The following is a 14,322-nucleotide window of genomic DNA, read 5'->3' as shown; positions in this document are numbered from 1 at the left end:
ATTAATTCAAATGGTAACATATTCAAACATATTTGACAGAAAATAGAGCATCTAAGAGGCCAAACTTAATTTCAAAAGTGAGTGATAAACTATTCATTTATCACTTAGTGCAAAATATGCGCAGATGTTATGATTTTATACTTAATAGATTCAAAATTTACATTTCAAGTTTCAATTTTTAAAATTCGATTTTATCAAATGCACCCCAAGTGTAAAGTCAAACACAAAGTTGTAATGTGGATTTTGAAATTCTTAGAAATTTGTGAGATCGTGTAATATTTTCTTTTTCGTTTTTAAGAGCAAAAGGTTCAGGAGAAAAGAAGATTCAACATAATCAAGATTAAGATTCCAAAAAATTAGAGAACTTATATTCAATACTCCTTTCTCCTTTTCCGTTTCTTAAAATCCCACCTTTATGTCACTAAAAGAATTATTTAAAAAAAAAAAGAAGAAAATAAAAAGAAAAAAGGGGGACTCGCTGATCACCTCATTCTCAAGTAGGACTAGAACCATGTGATCAAGTACTATCACATTGGTAATTGATTGAAAATATGATTGCATCGCAAACATATCTTGTAATTATTATATTTTTATCAATTTAATCACCTTTTTCATTTTATGTGAAAAAAATATGATAATGATTATTCAAAATAATTTCCAATTAACCTTCCATCGAAACACGTACGGTACTCTGGCCATTTTTGCATGAAATTCTTGTCCAAAGTTGACCCCTTGGATGATTGTTGATTTTGATTGAACATTTGTGCTACGCACGCACGATTTGACGCTGCCTTTCCACATGTGATGTGATTCATCATTCACGTGGATCAATTACCTTAATAAAAACGAAGTCGTACGACGACCCTAAGAAATTGAAAAAAAAAAAAAAGGAAAACCTCCGGCGGGGTGGAGACGAAGATGACCAACAACAGCAGCAAGAAGAGCAAAATACTGATAATCGGGGTCACTGGTAGCCTAGGTTTTGACCTCGCTAAAGCCAGCGTCGGTGCCTCTCATCCCACTTTTGGCCTCGTCAGAGATTCCGCTTTCTCTGATCCAAACAAGTCCGAGAAGCTCCAATTCCTCTCCAATGCCGGCGTTACCCTACTCAAGGTTCCCCCATTTCTCCTCCTATCTAGCAGTAGAAGACACTAGTAGTTTACTTGATCATCCTTTTTTTTTTCTCCTTTTGATTTGGCTCAAAATGCACTGTTAAAAACCTTAAATGAAATGTAGGGCTCTTTGCAAGACGAAGACAGCCTCATTGAAGCAATCAAGAAAGTCGATGTGGTTATTTGTTCGATTCCGTCCCAGCATGTCCTCGATCAGAAGCTCCTCATCCAAGCTATCAAGCTTGCTGGTTGCATCAAGGTTTTTCTTTTTTGTTGCCCCCAAGTGAATAGTTTTGGCTTTTGCATCTACTTCCTTTTTTTTTTGGTCTTGAAAATGCCAAATTATGTATATGGTTTCAAGTGATGTGATGTAGTAGTGTTTGCTTTAAGGTTCTCAGATATATTTGGAATTTTTCAGTTCGCTAATCCGTGATTAAAACATAGAGAGAATGAATTTTGGCAGTTTTAACAGTTGAATAGACTGCTTGGCAAGGTCCTTTGCTGTTAAAACAAAAAGAAGCTAAGCTTGTCAAAATTATGGCTAAGAAGACAAAAAGGTTAATATCGGCCACAATCCTGAAAAGCCTTTGTCGATTAGCCTATTTAAGTTTGTTCAGGACCAAGAGTACTCTTCCCAACTAGACAATAGTTTAAAAAATGCATCATTATGATTTATCTAGGATAACCTTTATTTGTAGCACCATTTTAGCTTGGTCGAAAATTCAGGTTTACGGTGGCAAACGCGAATTCCCAAAACCGTAGATGGCACTAAGTAGTGTGATAAGTTAGCTTACATGCACGGTAGAGACACCTATAAATTGAATGAACTAGAAATCTTGGTGAATAGGGTCTGATAATTGGTCATGCTGTATCTTCTTGTCCAAATTGAAGTACTGTTATCCTGCAGGATGACTGCTTTTGTTCACTGCTATATCAACAAAATATGAACTATTGCAGAGGTTCATTCCATCCGAGTTCGGTTTAGACCCTGACAAAAGTCAAGTAGCCGACCTGGACTACAGCTTCTATTCAAAAAAGGCTGAAATTCGGCGTCTTATAGAGGCTGAACACATCCCTTACACCTATATTTGTTGCAACTTCTTTATGAGGTTCTTGCTTCCCTCGCTCGTGCAACCAGGCTTAAAATCTCCTCCAAGAGACAAAGTCACTATATACGGGGATGGAACTATTAAAGGTAGGCTGGAGTGCCTGTTCTATTGCCTCTTGATCTCCTTTTATCTTGGAAATTTTGTATGTTACATATGATCTGGCCTCTGTATTTAGTTTCTTTTGATTAATTTATTTTGGTTGTACTCTCAACACTAAGTAGTTTCATCTTCTCCAGGTGTTTTTGTGAAGGAAAGTGATGTTGCGGCATTCACTGTTTGCACTGTGGATGATCCACGATCATTAAATAAGGCACTATATCTGCGACCTCCAGGGAACGTTTACTCCATGAATGAGCTGATGGAGATTTGGGAGACTAAAATTGGCAAGGAACTTCAGAAGACTTGCATCACAGAACAAGAGCTACTTGAGAAAATTAAAGGTACATGAGTTTATTGATGGTTTGCTGACGCACAAAGAGGTAAAGCTACTTATTGCAGTTAGTTTAAGATTTCGGTCAATCATCTGAAGGTAAATTTTTTGATTTAGTTCGAAAACAGAATGAAAACTTTTAACACAAAAATGTCCGACTGCTCTGAAGACAATGCCATGAAAAGAGTTTAGAGAAAGCAACAAAAATTTGGTATTACAGAAATGACCGGAAACAGACCCTGTAAGAGTTTTGCAACTATACAGAAATGTTTGTTTCTCTTGATTTAGAAGATACAACGATAGGGTAGTTGGCTCAAGCACAAGATTTTGTGCTCGTATTATCTTTTTCTAAATCAATTGCTAACTGGCTTTACGTGATTCTTTTTTGGGTTGATTTCGAGGGCATTTATTGACATGAAGTAGCAATGTGCAGAAACCCCATACCCGGATTGCATGGAGATGGTTTTCATATATTCTGCTTTTGTTAAGGGGGATCAGACATACTACGACATCGAGTCCTCAAATGGAGTTGAAGGGACACAACTGTATCCGCAAGTCACGTACACTACAATAAGCGAGTATTTAGATACCTTACTATGAATTTGCTTGCTGTCGTATTGCTGTTTCATTCTAAGAAATGCACGTCTTTAAAAGTTAAAGGGGTGCTAAGTGATATTTTTTAAAGTTTAGGGGTGCTAAGTGATACTGTCACACACTTTCAAGGGAGGTTTCTGAAATTATCCCTTTCTTTTTAGGTTCCATTTTTGAGCGACTTTCTATTTATTTCTATGTTTCTGTGGTTTTCGGGCGTGATAGCGCTTACGTTGAATTGTGAGTTGTGACTAGAGGACCGTTTCCAAGTATCCAACATTCTTGAGGTCGTCTTGGTGAGCTAACTTGGGCATGGCTTGTCCTATCGTGAACTGGGAAATAGCTTTTCACAAGCACACTGGGGGAATTTCACGCTGATGCCCAATTATTTTGGTTAAGATCTAGAGAAAATTAGTGAATTTTGAAAAATCAAAAGATTCTTAATCTTTTTTAAATATGCATAAAGGATTGTGAGACATTTTTGTCCCTGAAAACTCAAGCGTATTGCTCACATGGATGCATTTTTTACTATCGTGGAATTTAATGAAATGGCCAAAAAAACAAGTACACTTTTACAAGTTCAATGACCCTTTTAAATCAAAGGAAAAGTTTGATGCCCAAATGGTGCAATTTTAAATAGTTGATTGACTTTTTTTTTTTTTTTTTGGCTGTTTGCTCTTACCAATTTCTTGCTATACGTGGTTTTCTTGTTTGCTTTGATGACACTCCAAAAAAGATAAAAACGATCATTTTATATTCAAACTATTATTATATCATTGTACTCCGAATCTCTCAACACATAACAAAAAAAAAATTTTAAGGCAAACAATATGGTATGGTCACTACATATTTCATATCTATTAAATGATTTTACATTAAATCACCTACTGAGCTTTAATTGCTATACTTTAGGTGGTTACATTAGCTTTCATAGTTTTATTTTAAATTTCAACGTGGAACCCTACATTTTAGAACTTAATTGTGTGATTTGTAAAATTAAAATAGCTTGTGGAATATGTAGTACACTTTAGAAGTTTTTTTTTTTTTTTTTTTTCCAAACGACACTTTAGAAGTTGATTGAGTGATTTGTAAATTAAATTAGTTTTGTTGCCAAAAGTAGAAGATGCGAATCCAATGGCCAGATAGGTTTTTAAATTCATTTTGCCGACTCTTACAGGCATAATTTATTTTGCCGACTCGCTCAGCTAATTCTCTCCGCTACAACTGGGCTACGTATTCTTTCATCTTTGACTTCGCCGGAAAATCAAGAAATGGCGGGAAAGAGCAAGATTCTGATAATTGGTGGCACTGGGTACATCGGAAAATTCATAGTGGATACCAGCGCCAAAATGGGTCATCCGACCTTTGCTCTAATGAGAGAATCCACCCTCTCTAATCCTTCCAAGTCCCAAATCGTCCAGAACTTCAGGAACTCCGGCGTCACTCTACTCTATGTTTGTATTATTATAGTTATTAACGTGCACTTAAGTTTTCAGCCATTTCTTTACCAATTTAGTCTATACACTAACAAAATCCTATGCGCATTTAATTTAAGGTCGCTAAACAATCAAGGAAGTGTAATATAAATGCTAATGATTTACTTGTTTCTTCTTTTTTTTCCCCTTTGACAGGGCGATATCTATGATCATGCAAGCTTAGTAAACGCCATAAAGCAGGTGGACGTGGTAATCTCTACCGTTGGCCGTGAGCAGTTGGCTGATCAGATCAACATCATTGCTGCTATTAAGGAAGCTGGTAATGTCAAGGTGATTTTCTATTTCACTTAACCTTGTCATCAGGTGGATGTGCTTTATGATCTTTAATTGAGGTTCTCTAATGATGATCAGAGCTACCCTTCGATGGTGCTATAAGATAATAAGACAGGTGGAGGAACACTGGCCAATGTCATGATCCACTCTAGCCAAATTTATATAAAACAATTCAACAAATCATGTGCGACAATGAATGTAGCCCGAACTGCAGAAAGCATTAGGAAATGCAGAAATTTTGTTTGAACACTTGCACATTTCTGTCCCAGAGCTTATCAATTGTAATTTGTGAGAAAACATCCAAGTGGAAATAGGAGACAAATATGCTAATATGACAAAAGATAGAAATGAGACATTGCTTATAGGATCTTTGTGTTAGATTTCTAATTTTATGTTTCCTTTTCAAGGCCTATCCTGACGTGAATGGTAGATATTGTTTTGTCATTGTTTTCTTGATTTGATATTTGTGTTGGTTGACTGCCTGAGTCCAAACTCAATCCGTTGATTCATGACAAAATTGGTAAGATTCAGCTATTTGTCTCCTCTTTATTTGAAGAATTGGCTTGTGAATTGTATCGTCACAAATATTTCTCTTAATGGGCACATTAACTGAATGAAATTGTTTTGTATTCGATGCCTGCATGATTGGATAAATGTGTTGGAATCTGTGCTTGACTGCCTGAGTGCAATTCTTGTTTCATGGTGGGATTAGTGATTTCAGCATTCCATACTCAGTTACTTATCTTTCTGTTACTTGAAGCGACCAATTCTAGTTTGAACTCACACACCAGAGGACGGATAGTTGTAAGGGCCTTCAAAAAATAAATTCCTGAATGCTTTGAACTTCTCATATCCTGTTTGTGTGCAAGAAATGTTTACAGTTCTGCTCTATGTTTCCTTGTACTTGAATTTTTTGCGGCTGGTCTCATTTTCCAGGGATGATAATACTACAAAACCATCCAAATAGAACCCTTTTCCTACTCTAAGCCCTTCATTTTCCCTTTCCCCCATGTAAAGCTTGGAGTCTCTCTTGATCCATAAAGGAACCTTTGCCTTGTATTATAGTGCACATACAAGGATAGATGCTTCTATTCAGGTCTTTGATGAATTTATATTGTTACTAACATAGTGCCCAAAGCATTTCATTTCCGTAGAGATTTTTCCCTTCCGAGTTTGGGAATGATGCGGATCGTGTCCATCCTGTCCAGCCTGCAAAAACAATGTATGATGCCAAAGTTCGAATTCGCCGCATGGTTGAGGCTGAAGGAATTCCCTTTACTTATGTTGTAAACAATTTTTTCGCTGGTTATTTTCTGCGAACACTGTCACAACCAGGTGCTACTGCTCCCCCAAGAGATAAAGTTGTTATCTTCGGGGATGGGAATCCAAAAGGTAAATCACCATAGCCTCTATATATATATATATGTAACACTGTCATTCCATGTACTCCTTATCTTTAAAAGTCAAATTTCACAACACCGTGTGGTCAATGCATGACTCATGTAGGTTGTTCATTGTATTATCCTCCGCAATGCTAGATCCACATGAAAATCTTAGGGACGTTCATTTTCGAGTATTCATTCTTAAGCACATCATCCAGCTTTGTTCTTTAATGCAGCCATTTACTGTAAGGAGGAAGATATTGCTATCTACACTATCAAAGCTGTTGATGATCCACAGACCTTGAATAAGGTTCTCTATGTGAGACCACCTCAAAATACTATTTCACTAAACGAGCTTGTATCTTTGTGGGAGAAAAAAATTGGTAAAACACTGGAAAGAACGTATATTTCTGAGGAGCAACTGCTGAGGAATATTCAAGGTCAGAGAATTAGCTTCTATTCTTGGCTCTGGGAATTTCAGAAGCCTAAATGCTGCCATCACTATTATTATGTAACTCTCGGCATCAGTTTTTTAGAACCCTCCTACAGGCAGCAGTTAAAAATCTTTCTGCTGACTAGATATCAACCTCTATTTTATTTTTCTTGCAGAAGCTTCTTTCCCGATGAATGCGATATTGTCAATCTTGCACACAGCATATGTGAAGGGAGATCATACCAATTTCGAGATAGATAGTTCATTTGGAGCAGAGGCATCTGAACATTTCCCTGATGTCAAATATGCTACTGTGGATGAGATGCTTGACCGATTAGTCTGAAATTACTTGCTTGTTCCCTTTCCTCTGTGATCCCTTCTCGACGCTTTCCAAGTTATGATGATGATGACCAATTTCACGTGCTAATCTTACCGGACCATTATTCCCTCCAGTTTTAGTACTAAATCCAATCTAAGAAGCTTGCTATGATAAATCTTGTATCTTTTTTTAAAAATTTTTCTCCAAGTTTGTAATGCTTGCTATGATTAATGCCTGATGGACACAAGGATAGAATTTTTTTAAGGTTGTCACAGACGGCCTTCCATTTAAGGCTGGCCTAGAGCCTTGCCTAGTTACTAGTCACCGTGGCGTAATTATTAAATGTAATCATGTGTTAATTCATTGCATTTGCATTTCATTATATCTGCACCCCAACCTATAAAATAAAAACAGAAGACTCATGCGTTACTGAAGTTGAAACAAGTACGACCAATTTCGTTCGCAGCAGTTTCTTTTTCAAGACATCATTGTAATTAGCAACAATTACTCGGAAACTGCATGAACGTCTGTTGCCACTATAATTTAGCCTTCCTAGCATCTCACTAGTGAAATTGAAGCGCTCAGGCTCCATCCTACTGCTAATTCCATAGCCAGAGCCTGGGCACAGGTTAAAGGCCTCAAAAATCAAATAAAACGTGAGGAAACAAAACGTCCAAGGCAAAATCTTCGCCGCTCTTTGCCGTACTCAAAGAATTAATCAGGTCTGCCCGAAAACACCTCCCTCCTATCTACTTTCTTTTATTCTCTTTTCTACCAACCTTTCCTCGTTTACCAGCAGACCCTTTACCTTTCTGTATTCCCTTCTTCCCTTTGCCCTGCTTGCTCATTCCATGTGACCTTGCGTCCTTTTTCATTCGTCTATCAACAAGGACTTTACCTTTACCAGCCTTAACTTGAACCCCTTTCTTAGATACCACATATTCCTTTTTAGGTCTTTTAGGTGTTGCCTTACTGTAAAGTTGTTCAATCATTTTTCTCTTTGAACGATCAGAGATGTCTGCCTGGTCGGATATGGAGTTTGCCTTCTTCCTGACTTTCTCCAACTTCCTAAATGTAGCACGTTTCTTTCGGGCCTTGGCCTCTGCAACTTTCTTTGCAGGTCGAGCATCAATTTCCTTGAATTGAGCTCTCATTGCAGCAACCTCTTCTTTTGTGACAGGTTTGATTGGCTGGTAGTGCTTCTTTTCTTCATCAACAAACCACTTTGGCAACCCAACATCATGAAACATGTATTTGTTGTATGCATCATCAAGTATTTCTTCCCTCTGCTTCTTTCTCAGCATCTTTTTGGCATAAGCCAATATCTCAGCTTTTGTTTCTATCTCATCTTCATCCGAGTCATCTGATGATGATGAGTCACTCGAATCTGTTGCTGGAGCAGGAACTATTTCAAAATCTTCATTTGACTTGGAAACTTGGGCATGCTGCAAAGTGCTTGCCGCTTTCTTTTCAGGACCCCTGAGCTGTTCTTTAAGTCCATCATCCGCTTTCCTCTTTAGAGATTCTCCAGGACCATCGAGCTGCATTTCATCATCACTGTCAACCGTCCCCAAATCTTCCTCCTCATCATCCTCTGCAAAAACATCTTGACTAAACCACTTCGCTGCAATCTCTTCCTGGGTTGGCATGTCCTCCACAAGTGGGACAACAAGAGGGTTTACTTCCCGAACTCCACGATCATTATCCGAGTCTTGGTCGGAATGAATTGCATCATCATCATTGCCGTCCTATCCAAACAGGGAATAATATATCCATAAATGAACAGTGAAAGAGGTGATTTCATCATAAGGAACTACAGAATGAAATCAAAGATGGATTTCATGCAGATTCACATAAGAGGCCGAATACAACTGATGCAAACTTTAAATAAATGAACAATGATATAATACATGAATGATTAAAAGCAAGAGCTAAACAACTAAAAAAATTATTCACGCTCCTGTTCTTTACTTTCCTGCATCCCCCATCCCAAACACAACAGTTCCCTGCCATGTGTGGCTCCGAGACATCTCATATAAGATGAGTGATACAATTGATTATCACAACGTAATGACAAATTACACTAATGATCCACAACTTTCATCTGTTAACACTGAAAAAGAGACAACTTTGTGGTCACAAAGGCACCAACAATACCTTACGTTTCAGATTTTGGAATGACTGACAATATGGCTGTGATAGGTAAATTGAGCTACAACTCAAGTGCTCAGAGAAATACAAGAACCACTTATACAAAAGTTCAATTCCAGTTAGAAAGCCAAAAGTATTTCTGAGAAAATCGGCCCAAGAGCTTGACCTGTCAAAATACTGTTCAAGAAATTGAAAGCACATTTGTTACTTTCGATGTTTTGAAAAACCAATAGCAATTTTCAGAAGCACCTCAGAGCTGCTTTTTAGAATCAATTTTTCTTGACCTCAAAACAAGACAATGGTAAAGAGCACAACCAAACTATCAGAACATCCACAATTGCTTCAACAATAGAGAACTAAAATCAGTTGATTTAAGCAACCAATTAAATGCACCGACCAACTTCTAATCAAATGAGTGTATTCCTTTCCAGTAATACAAAACAAGGATTCCAACAGAACAGAAGACACACAAGAACAAGGGAAAAAGTCGTGCAACAGACACCTGTTAGATAAACACTGACGGAGCAAAGCTCTGGCATTCAAATTAGAGAAAAATAGTAGAAAATTCAAAAAGAAGTCCATACTTCAAAAAGTTGATCATCTTGATTCTGTTTTGCCCGCTTTCTCTGTTTCGCTTTTCCTTCCTTTTTCACGACAAACTGTTCATAAGCTTCATCAAGTAATTGTTCCACTTGCTCGTCATATCTACAAATAGACTTGATCATTCAGGTAAATGCTTATGCAAAAACCAACAGATATAAACTCTTATCAAGAAAAGAGATGAAAAGTACCGCCTCCGTTCTTCATCAGAATCTGCATTACTAGATGTACCATCATAAGCTTCATCATGGCTTTCTTCATTGTCACTCGTTCCTGCCTCACCAGCTTCATCATCATACTCATTGTTATCAACAGCAACTAGATCTTTCTTTCCCTGAATGTCAACAAACAAATGGCATCAGGTAAAATGACTGAACAAGAACAGCTCATTCACAACTGCATAACCAAACTGCACCACAAGTATACGGACAAGAAAAGTAAATGAAATGACAAAATAACAGCTTGGATTGTTTTCATAGTCTGGAAGAAACTAATCATCATACAAATAAAAGAACCACATTTGATTGAGAAATGCAGCCAAAGCTTTATTTTCATCTGAAGCCAATTTTTACAATGCAGCACCTTGCTAAGCTCCAGTATCCTATAGACATCATTTCCCAGGCACAAGTCATGACTAGAGACCAAGCAGTTAAGACTAATTAAGCATACGTAAACAGACAGTTCCAGAGATGTCAAGCGAAACATCAAAACACTAATAATCAGATATATCATATATAACCATCCAGAAATGAATTACCCAGGAAAAAAATCCAGAAATGAATCAATTTACTTGTGTTGCTTGAAAGTGGTAACTAATTAAATGGGAAAAAACCAAGAAGATACCTTAATCGAAGATAAAGAAAACAGTTCCTGATCAGTATAGCCATCCAATGTTGCGTCTACTTGCATTCCTAGAGCCTTTCGTGCTTTGTCCTGCAGTTGCAAGCATCAAGTGAAGTAAATATCATAGAAAAACACCACCTTTCCAGCTCATATTGAGAATCATTAAGTACAAAAAAAGGGGGAGAAGGGGTAAAGTATAAGATAACAGGAGAGGTCGAAATGAATTATCGGTAAGGCCCCAAAAAATTTCTATTCAAGGACATGCTACAACAGCAAGACCAAACAGGTGTCCAAAAAAAAAGCAGCACATATAAGTATGCGCATCAGCGAGAGACATGGTAACAGGTCCAGAATTGATGTAGGAACCATGAAGAGAACAAATATAGACACTGACTAGCACAGGCCTCAACATATTTACAAACTAGAATATGGATGACAGCAAGTGCGCAGAAGAAGATTTTCAGCTGTGATGATCTAAGTAATTTCATCCTCAAGAAATTCCATGACTTCAACATACTTCAAACTCCAGCAATCAAGATATTTTGCTAGTTCTGTTCCAAGCTTCCATTGTTCTATTTCCCCTAGATTAGTGAAATCTTGTCTCCAGCAATCAAGATATTATTCTACTTTGCCTAGATTAAAAGCAGTGAAAGAAAAGCTTCCCCCGCCACTACCCTATTGAACCCCCACGGGACAGGTGTCTGCACATTCCCATCTCTATGGCCACCGTCATTTTGGAAACTTTCTACCCTCATCTTCCACATACAACATAGATCTTTACTTCATGAAACATTTATACCATCAACACCGCCGGTTTTTTCCTTCTTAAATTATCCAATTGATGTTCATAACACAAGTTTGTCCTTAGTCTTTTTTTCCCCAGTAGGATAATTTGTCTCTCAAAATGCCTATCATTTTTAACTGTTGAATTACATTTAACATGCATTTTCACAAATATGGGAAAAAACGAGGTGGAAAGAAATCAGTAGTTGACCTTGGCTCTCCTCTTCACCAGAAGTTTTTTTGCTCTTTTTTTCTTCCGCTCCATGGCATATGTCAACTCCTCCATTTCATTAAGAACTTTCTGATCTTCATCCTCTTCCATCTCATCTCCAGTTTCTTTGGATGCAGAAGTAGACTTTTGTGAAGGAGACAATGCCTTTCTTACATGCATACGCCATCTATATGTGAAATCAAAATGGAGGAAATGAAATTAAGTGAATGAGCAGATTTAACAGTGTAACGTCTAGTATGCATGCATTATGCTGCCAATAATCAAGAGAAAAAGTGAATGGGTGGATTTGAGAATGTAACAACTACACATTCCAATGAAAAAATGTCCAGTAACTGAAGCATATCTAAGGTAGCTAATTTGACAACACTGGGAAGCAAAGGAATGCTTACTTTAACAGGTGCTTGAAGTCTTGCTTCCCTAGAACACGTAAGTCATCACACAATGCCTTAACCTGGCCCATCATCAATTGAAGCAAAGGCAATGTAATTAAGTGGAAGACCTCCAGTTAAAGAAAAAGGAGAATCAAATTGCTAATACAAGAAGAAAATAACAGAAGAAACTTGTACCTCCTCAGTGGTCATATTGTGATCCTTTATTGGCAAAGAGGCAGGGTCCTCAAAAGTTATGGTAGTAACTGAACCAAGGATCTCGAGAGGAGCCTCAGACCAAATAAAATCCGCGGCTGATGATACTTTCCTCAATGTTGTGTCCCCATCTTCATAGCTGCACAACAAAACTTCCTCAGAGATGAATATAAAATTCCTTTAGCCTCATGTAATTGAAATGCATTTTGAATCAAAACCTGAGAAACTTCAAGGCAAAATCATGAAACAAAATACAAATCCAAAGACTTCCACTACCATGTACTTTAGCAAGAAAATTTAAAGAAAAAGAATAATCAAATGTATGAATTCTTGCCATTAGTGTATCAAATTGGTGTTCATCATATGCTTGTTTTGGTGCTTTATCAACAAAACCGGAAAGATGATTGCCTTTCAGGTTTCAGTTGAAGTGACCTTTCCAAACACAATGGACACACTGAGTAAAATTTGTTGCTGCTGCCTCACCCTCATGGTTGTAACCTTATAATATTCTCACAATGCATATTTTTAAGAGCATAGCAATTGAAAAGCATGGAAATGTAGGGTTGTCTAGTCTAATGGAAGTAGTGGGTCAAATTTCACTCTGTTGCAGACAAAGTTATCACCAATTTCATCAAATAAGGAGAGTTGAGTTGAGAAAAGTGCTTTTACCCATCGCGATGTCTCTTTTGCTTTGTTCCCCTAAGTACATCGACAACCTACATCAACACCACAGAGAAAATCTGAATCTATAACCATATCATATCAAACCAGAAGCATCTCCATGGTCAAGAAATATCAAATTACCTTAGGCGGATCTTTGCCTCTTTCAAAAAGATGCTTTACATCAAGAAGACGAGGATCAATCTTAGCAGGAGCCTTATACCTAAATCCTAAAACATAAATTTCTGCAGATGCTGAACGACTAGCCAGAGGCTTATCCACCTCAACTTTCTCAAAAAGCTGCCCAAACATTCCAAAATGAAAAGAACGATTTATCCACAGTCCGAGGGGGAAAAAATGGAAAAACTTACAGAACAAACAAAGGATGAAAACTCCAACCTGCTTAAGACAATAAACAACAGCACTGTAATCTTGAGACCTGAAAACCTACAAAAGCAGAACAATTGTTCATTTAACATAAATTCATCAAAAATCATAGAAAAATTGCTTTGCATTTTAATACCTTGGTGACAAATGTTCCTTTAGGAGCTAAAAGCTCAGCGGCGAGCTTAACAGAGTCGATAACCAAAGCATTCTGACCAGTAGCTTCCTTGGCCCAAGCACCACCAACGTTGGGCGAACCATCGTGAAGCACCAAATCAAACGCCTTACAGCCGTTCTCGGCCATTAGATTCTTAACGGCAGCTCTACACTTGGGAGTAGTGATGTCCTCCTGAATTGCAATTGCGCCGCGGATAGGGCGGATGGGATCGAGGTCGACGCCGATAACGAAGCTGCCGACAGGGACACGTTCGACTGCAACTTGCATCCAACCTCCAGGAGCGGCACAGAGGTCTAGAACAGAACGAGCTGAGCGGAGGAAGCCGAATTTGGAGTCGAGCTGAACTAATTTCCATGCGGCTCGGGATCTGTAGCCGTGTTCTTTGGCTAAGTGATAGTATTTGTCCAAACGATGCTTTCCTTTCACTTTCCCCATTTCTGTATCTCGCTTCTGGAGTTAGGGTTTTTTGGCTGGAGGAGAAGCGGAACTTTTAGAATGAGTTAGTTTGTGATTATCTTATTAGGGTTTTAGTGAGGGACATCTGGACAAGGTTGAACCAGTTAGGCAGAGTGCCTTGGGAAATTTACAACATCGGCTGGAGATTTTCCCCTATTTGACTAGCCCGGCGGTTTATATATATAATAATAATACCCTATATACCTTGACTGCAATGCTTAATGCTAAATGTTTCACAAACTTGGGTTTTTTTTTTTTTTTTTTTTTTCACAAACTTGGGTTGGTGGCCCAAATTTTGTCATATTT

At 37.9% G+C, this 14,322-nt stretch overlaps 3 protein-coding genes across 5 annotated transcripts; 2 read left to right on the top strand and 1 right to left on the bottom strand.

The window, feature by feature from the left end:
* Nucleotides 1-797: 797 nt before the first annotated feature.
* Nucleotides 798-3,473, top strand: LOC113731270 (probable pinoresinol-lariciresinol reductase 3). 2 transcript variants are annotated; one of them, XM_027256434.2, is made up of 5 exons: nucleotides 798-1,113; nucleotides 1,237-1,371; nucleotides 2,070-2,307; nucleotides 2,458-2,661; nucleotides 3,075-3,473. In XM_027256434.2, exons 1-5 carry the CDS (start codon nucleotides 919-921, stop codon nucleotides 3,137-3,139), a joined length of 837 nt encoding a protein of 278 aa, XP_027112235.1. In that variant the 5' UTR covers nucleotides 798-918; the 3' UTR covers nucleotides 3,140-3,473. The 2 variants fall into 2 exon arrangements, with proteins under 2 accessions (XP_027112235.1, XP_027112234.1); XM_027256433.2 differs by having other exon boundaries at nucleotides 803-1,113; nucleotides 3,085-3,473.
* Nucleotides 3,474-4,391: 918 nt separating this feature from the next.
* LOC113726298 (phenylcoumaran benzylic ether reductase POP1-like) lies at nucleotides 4,392-7,320 on the top strand. Of its 2 annotated transcripts, none has more exons than XM_072079331.1 (5): nucleotides 4,392-4,696; nucleotides 4,874-5,008; nucleotides 6,166-6,403; nucleotides 6,630-6,904; nucleotides 7,003-7,278. In XM_072079331.1, the coding sequence occupies exons 1-5, from the start codon at nucleotides 4,514-4,516 to the stop codon at nucleotides 7,018-7,020; spliced, it is 849 nt and encodes a 282-aa protein (XP_071935432.1). In that variant the 5' UTR covers nucleotides 4,392-4,513; the 3' UTR covers nucleotides 7,021-7,278. The 2 variants fall into 2 exon arrangements, with proteins under 2 accessions (XP_071935432.1, XP_071935431.1); XM_072079330.1 differs by having other exon boundaries at nucleotides 4,396-4,696; nucleotides 6,630-6,833; nucleotides 7,003-7,320.
* Nucleotides 7,321-7,545: 225 nt separating this feature from the next.
* On the bottom strand, nucleotides 7,546-14,163 carry LOC113726297 (adoMet-dependent rRNA methyltransferase spb1-like). The gene is made up of 11 exons (XM_072079329.1): nucleotides 13,522-14,163; nucleotides 13,398-13,445; nucleotides 13,143-13,298; nucleotides 13,008-13,054; nucleotides 12,321-12,477; nucleotides 12,144-12,205; nucleotides 11,734-11,920; nucleotides 10,740-10,829; nucleotides 10,088-10,230; nucleotides 9,881-10,001; nucleotides 7,546-8,893 (listed from the first exon to the last, which is right to left on the bottom strand). Exons 1-11 carry the CDS (start codon nucleotides 13,993-13,995, stop codon nucleotides 7,895-7,897), a joined length of 2,484 nt encoding a protein of 827 aa, XP_071935430.1. The 5' UTR covers nucleotides 13,996-14,163; the 3' UTR covers nucleotides 7,546-7,894.
* Between the last annotated feature and the right edge of the window lie 159 nt (nucleotides 14,164-14,322).

Source organism: Coffea arabica, chromosome 2e, assembly GCF_036785885.1.
Source record: "Coffea arabica cultivar ET-39 chromosome 2e, Coffea Arabica ET-39 HiFi, whole genome shotgun sequence".
Lineage (NCBI taxonomy): Eukaryota > Viridiplantae > Streptophyta > Magnoliopsida > Gentianales > Rubiaceae > Coffea > Coffea arabica.
The sequence above is the reverse complement of the archived record's forward strand: the minus strand, read 5'-3'. Positions and strand labels throughout refer to the sequence as shown.

Coding starts and splice junctions, on each gene's coding strand:
- LOC113726298 (XM_072079330.1), top strand. CDS start 4,514: ATGGCGGGAAAGAGCAAGATTCTGATAATTGGTGGCACTGGGTACATC. Junction 5,009..6,165: donor AGGAAGCTGGTAATGTCAAG/GTGATTTTCTAT, acceptor TCATTTCCGTAG/AGATTTTTCCCTTCCGAGTT. Junction 6,834..7,002: donor ACTGCTGAGGAATATTCAAG/GTCAGAGAATTA, acceptor TTTTTCTTGCAG/AAGCTTCTTTCCCGATGAAT.
- LOC113726297 (XM_072079329.1), bottom strand. CDS start 13,995: ATGGGGAAAGTGAAAGGAAAGCATCGTTTGGACAAATACTATCACTTA. Junction 12,206..12,320: donor ACAATATGACCACTGAGGAG/GTACAAGTTTCT, acceptor ATGATGGGCCAG/GTTAAGGCATTGTGTGATGA. Junction 10,231..10,739: donor TTTCTTTATCTTCGATTAAG/GTATCTTCTTGG, acceptor GTTGACATTCAG/GGAAAGAAAGATCTAGTTGC.
- LOC113731270 (XM_027256433.2), top strand. CDS start 919: ATGACCAACAACAGCAGCAAGAAGAGCAAAATACTGATAATCGGGGTC. Junction 1,114..1,236: donor CCGGCGTTACCCTACTCAAG/GTTCCCCCATTT, acceptor AATGAAATGTAG/GGCTCTTTGCAAGACGAAGA. Junction 2,662..3,084: donor GCTACTTGAGAAAATTAAAG/GTACATGAGTTT, acceptor AGCAATGTGCAG/AAACCCCATACCCGGATTGC.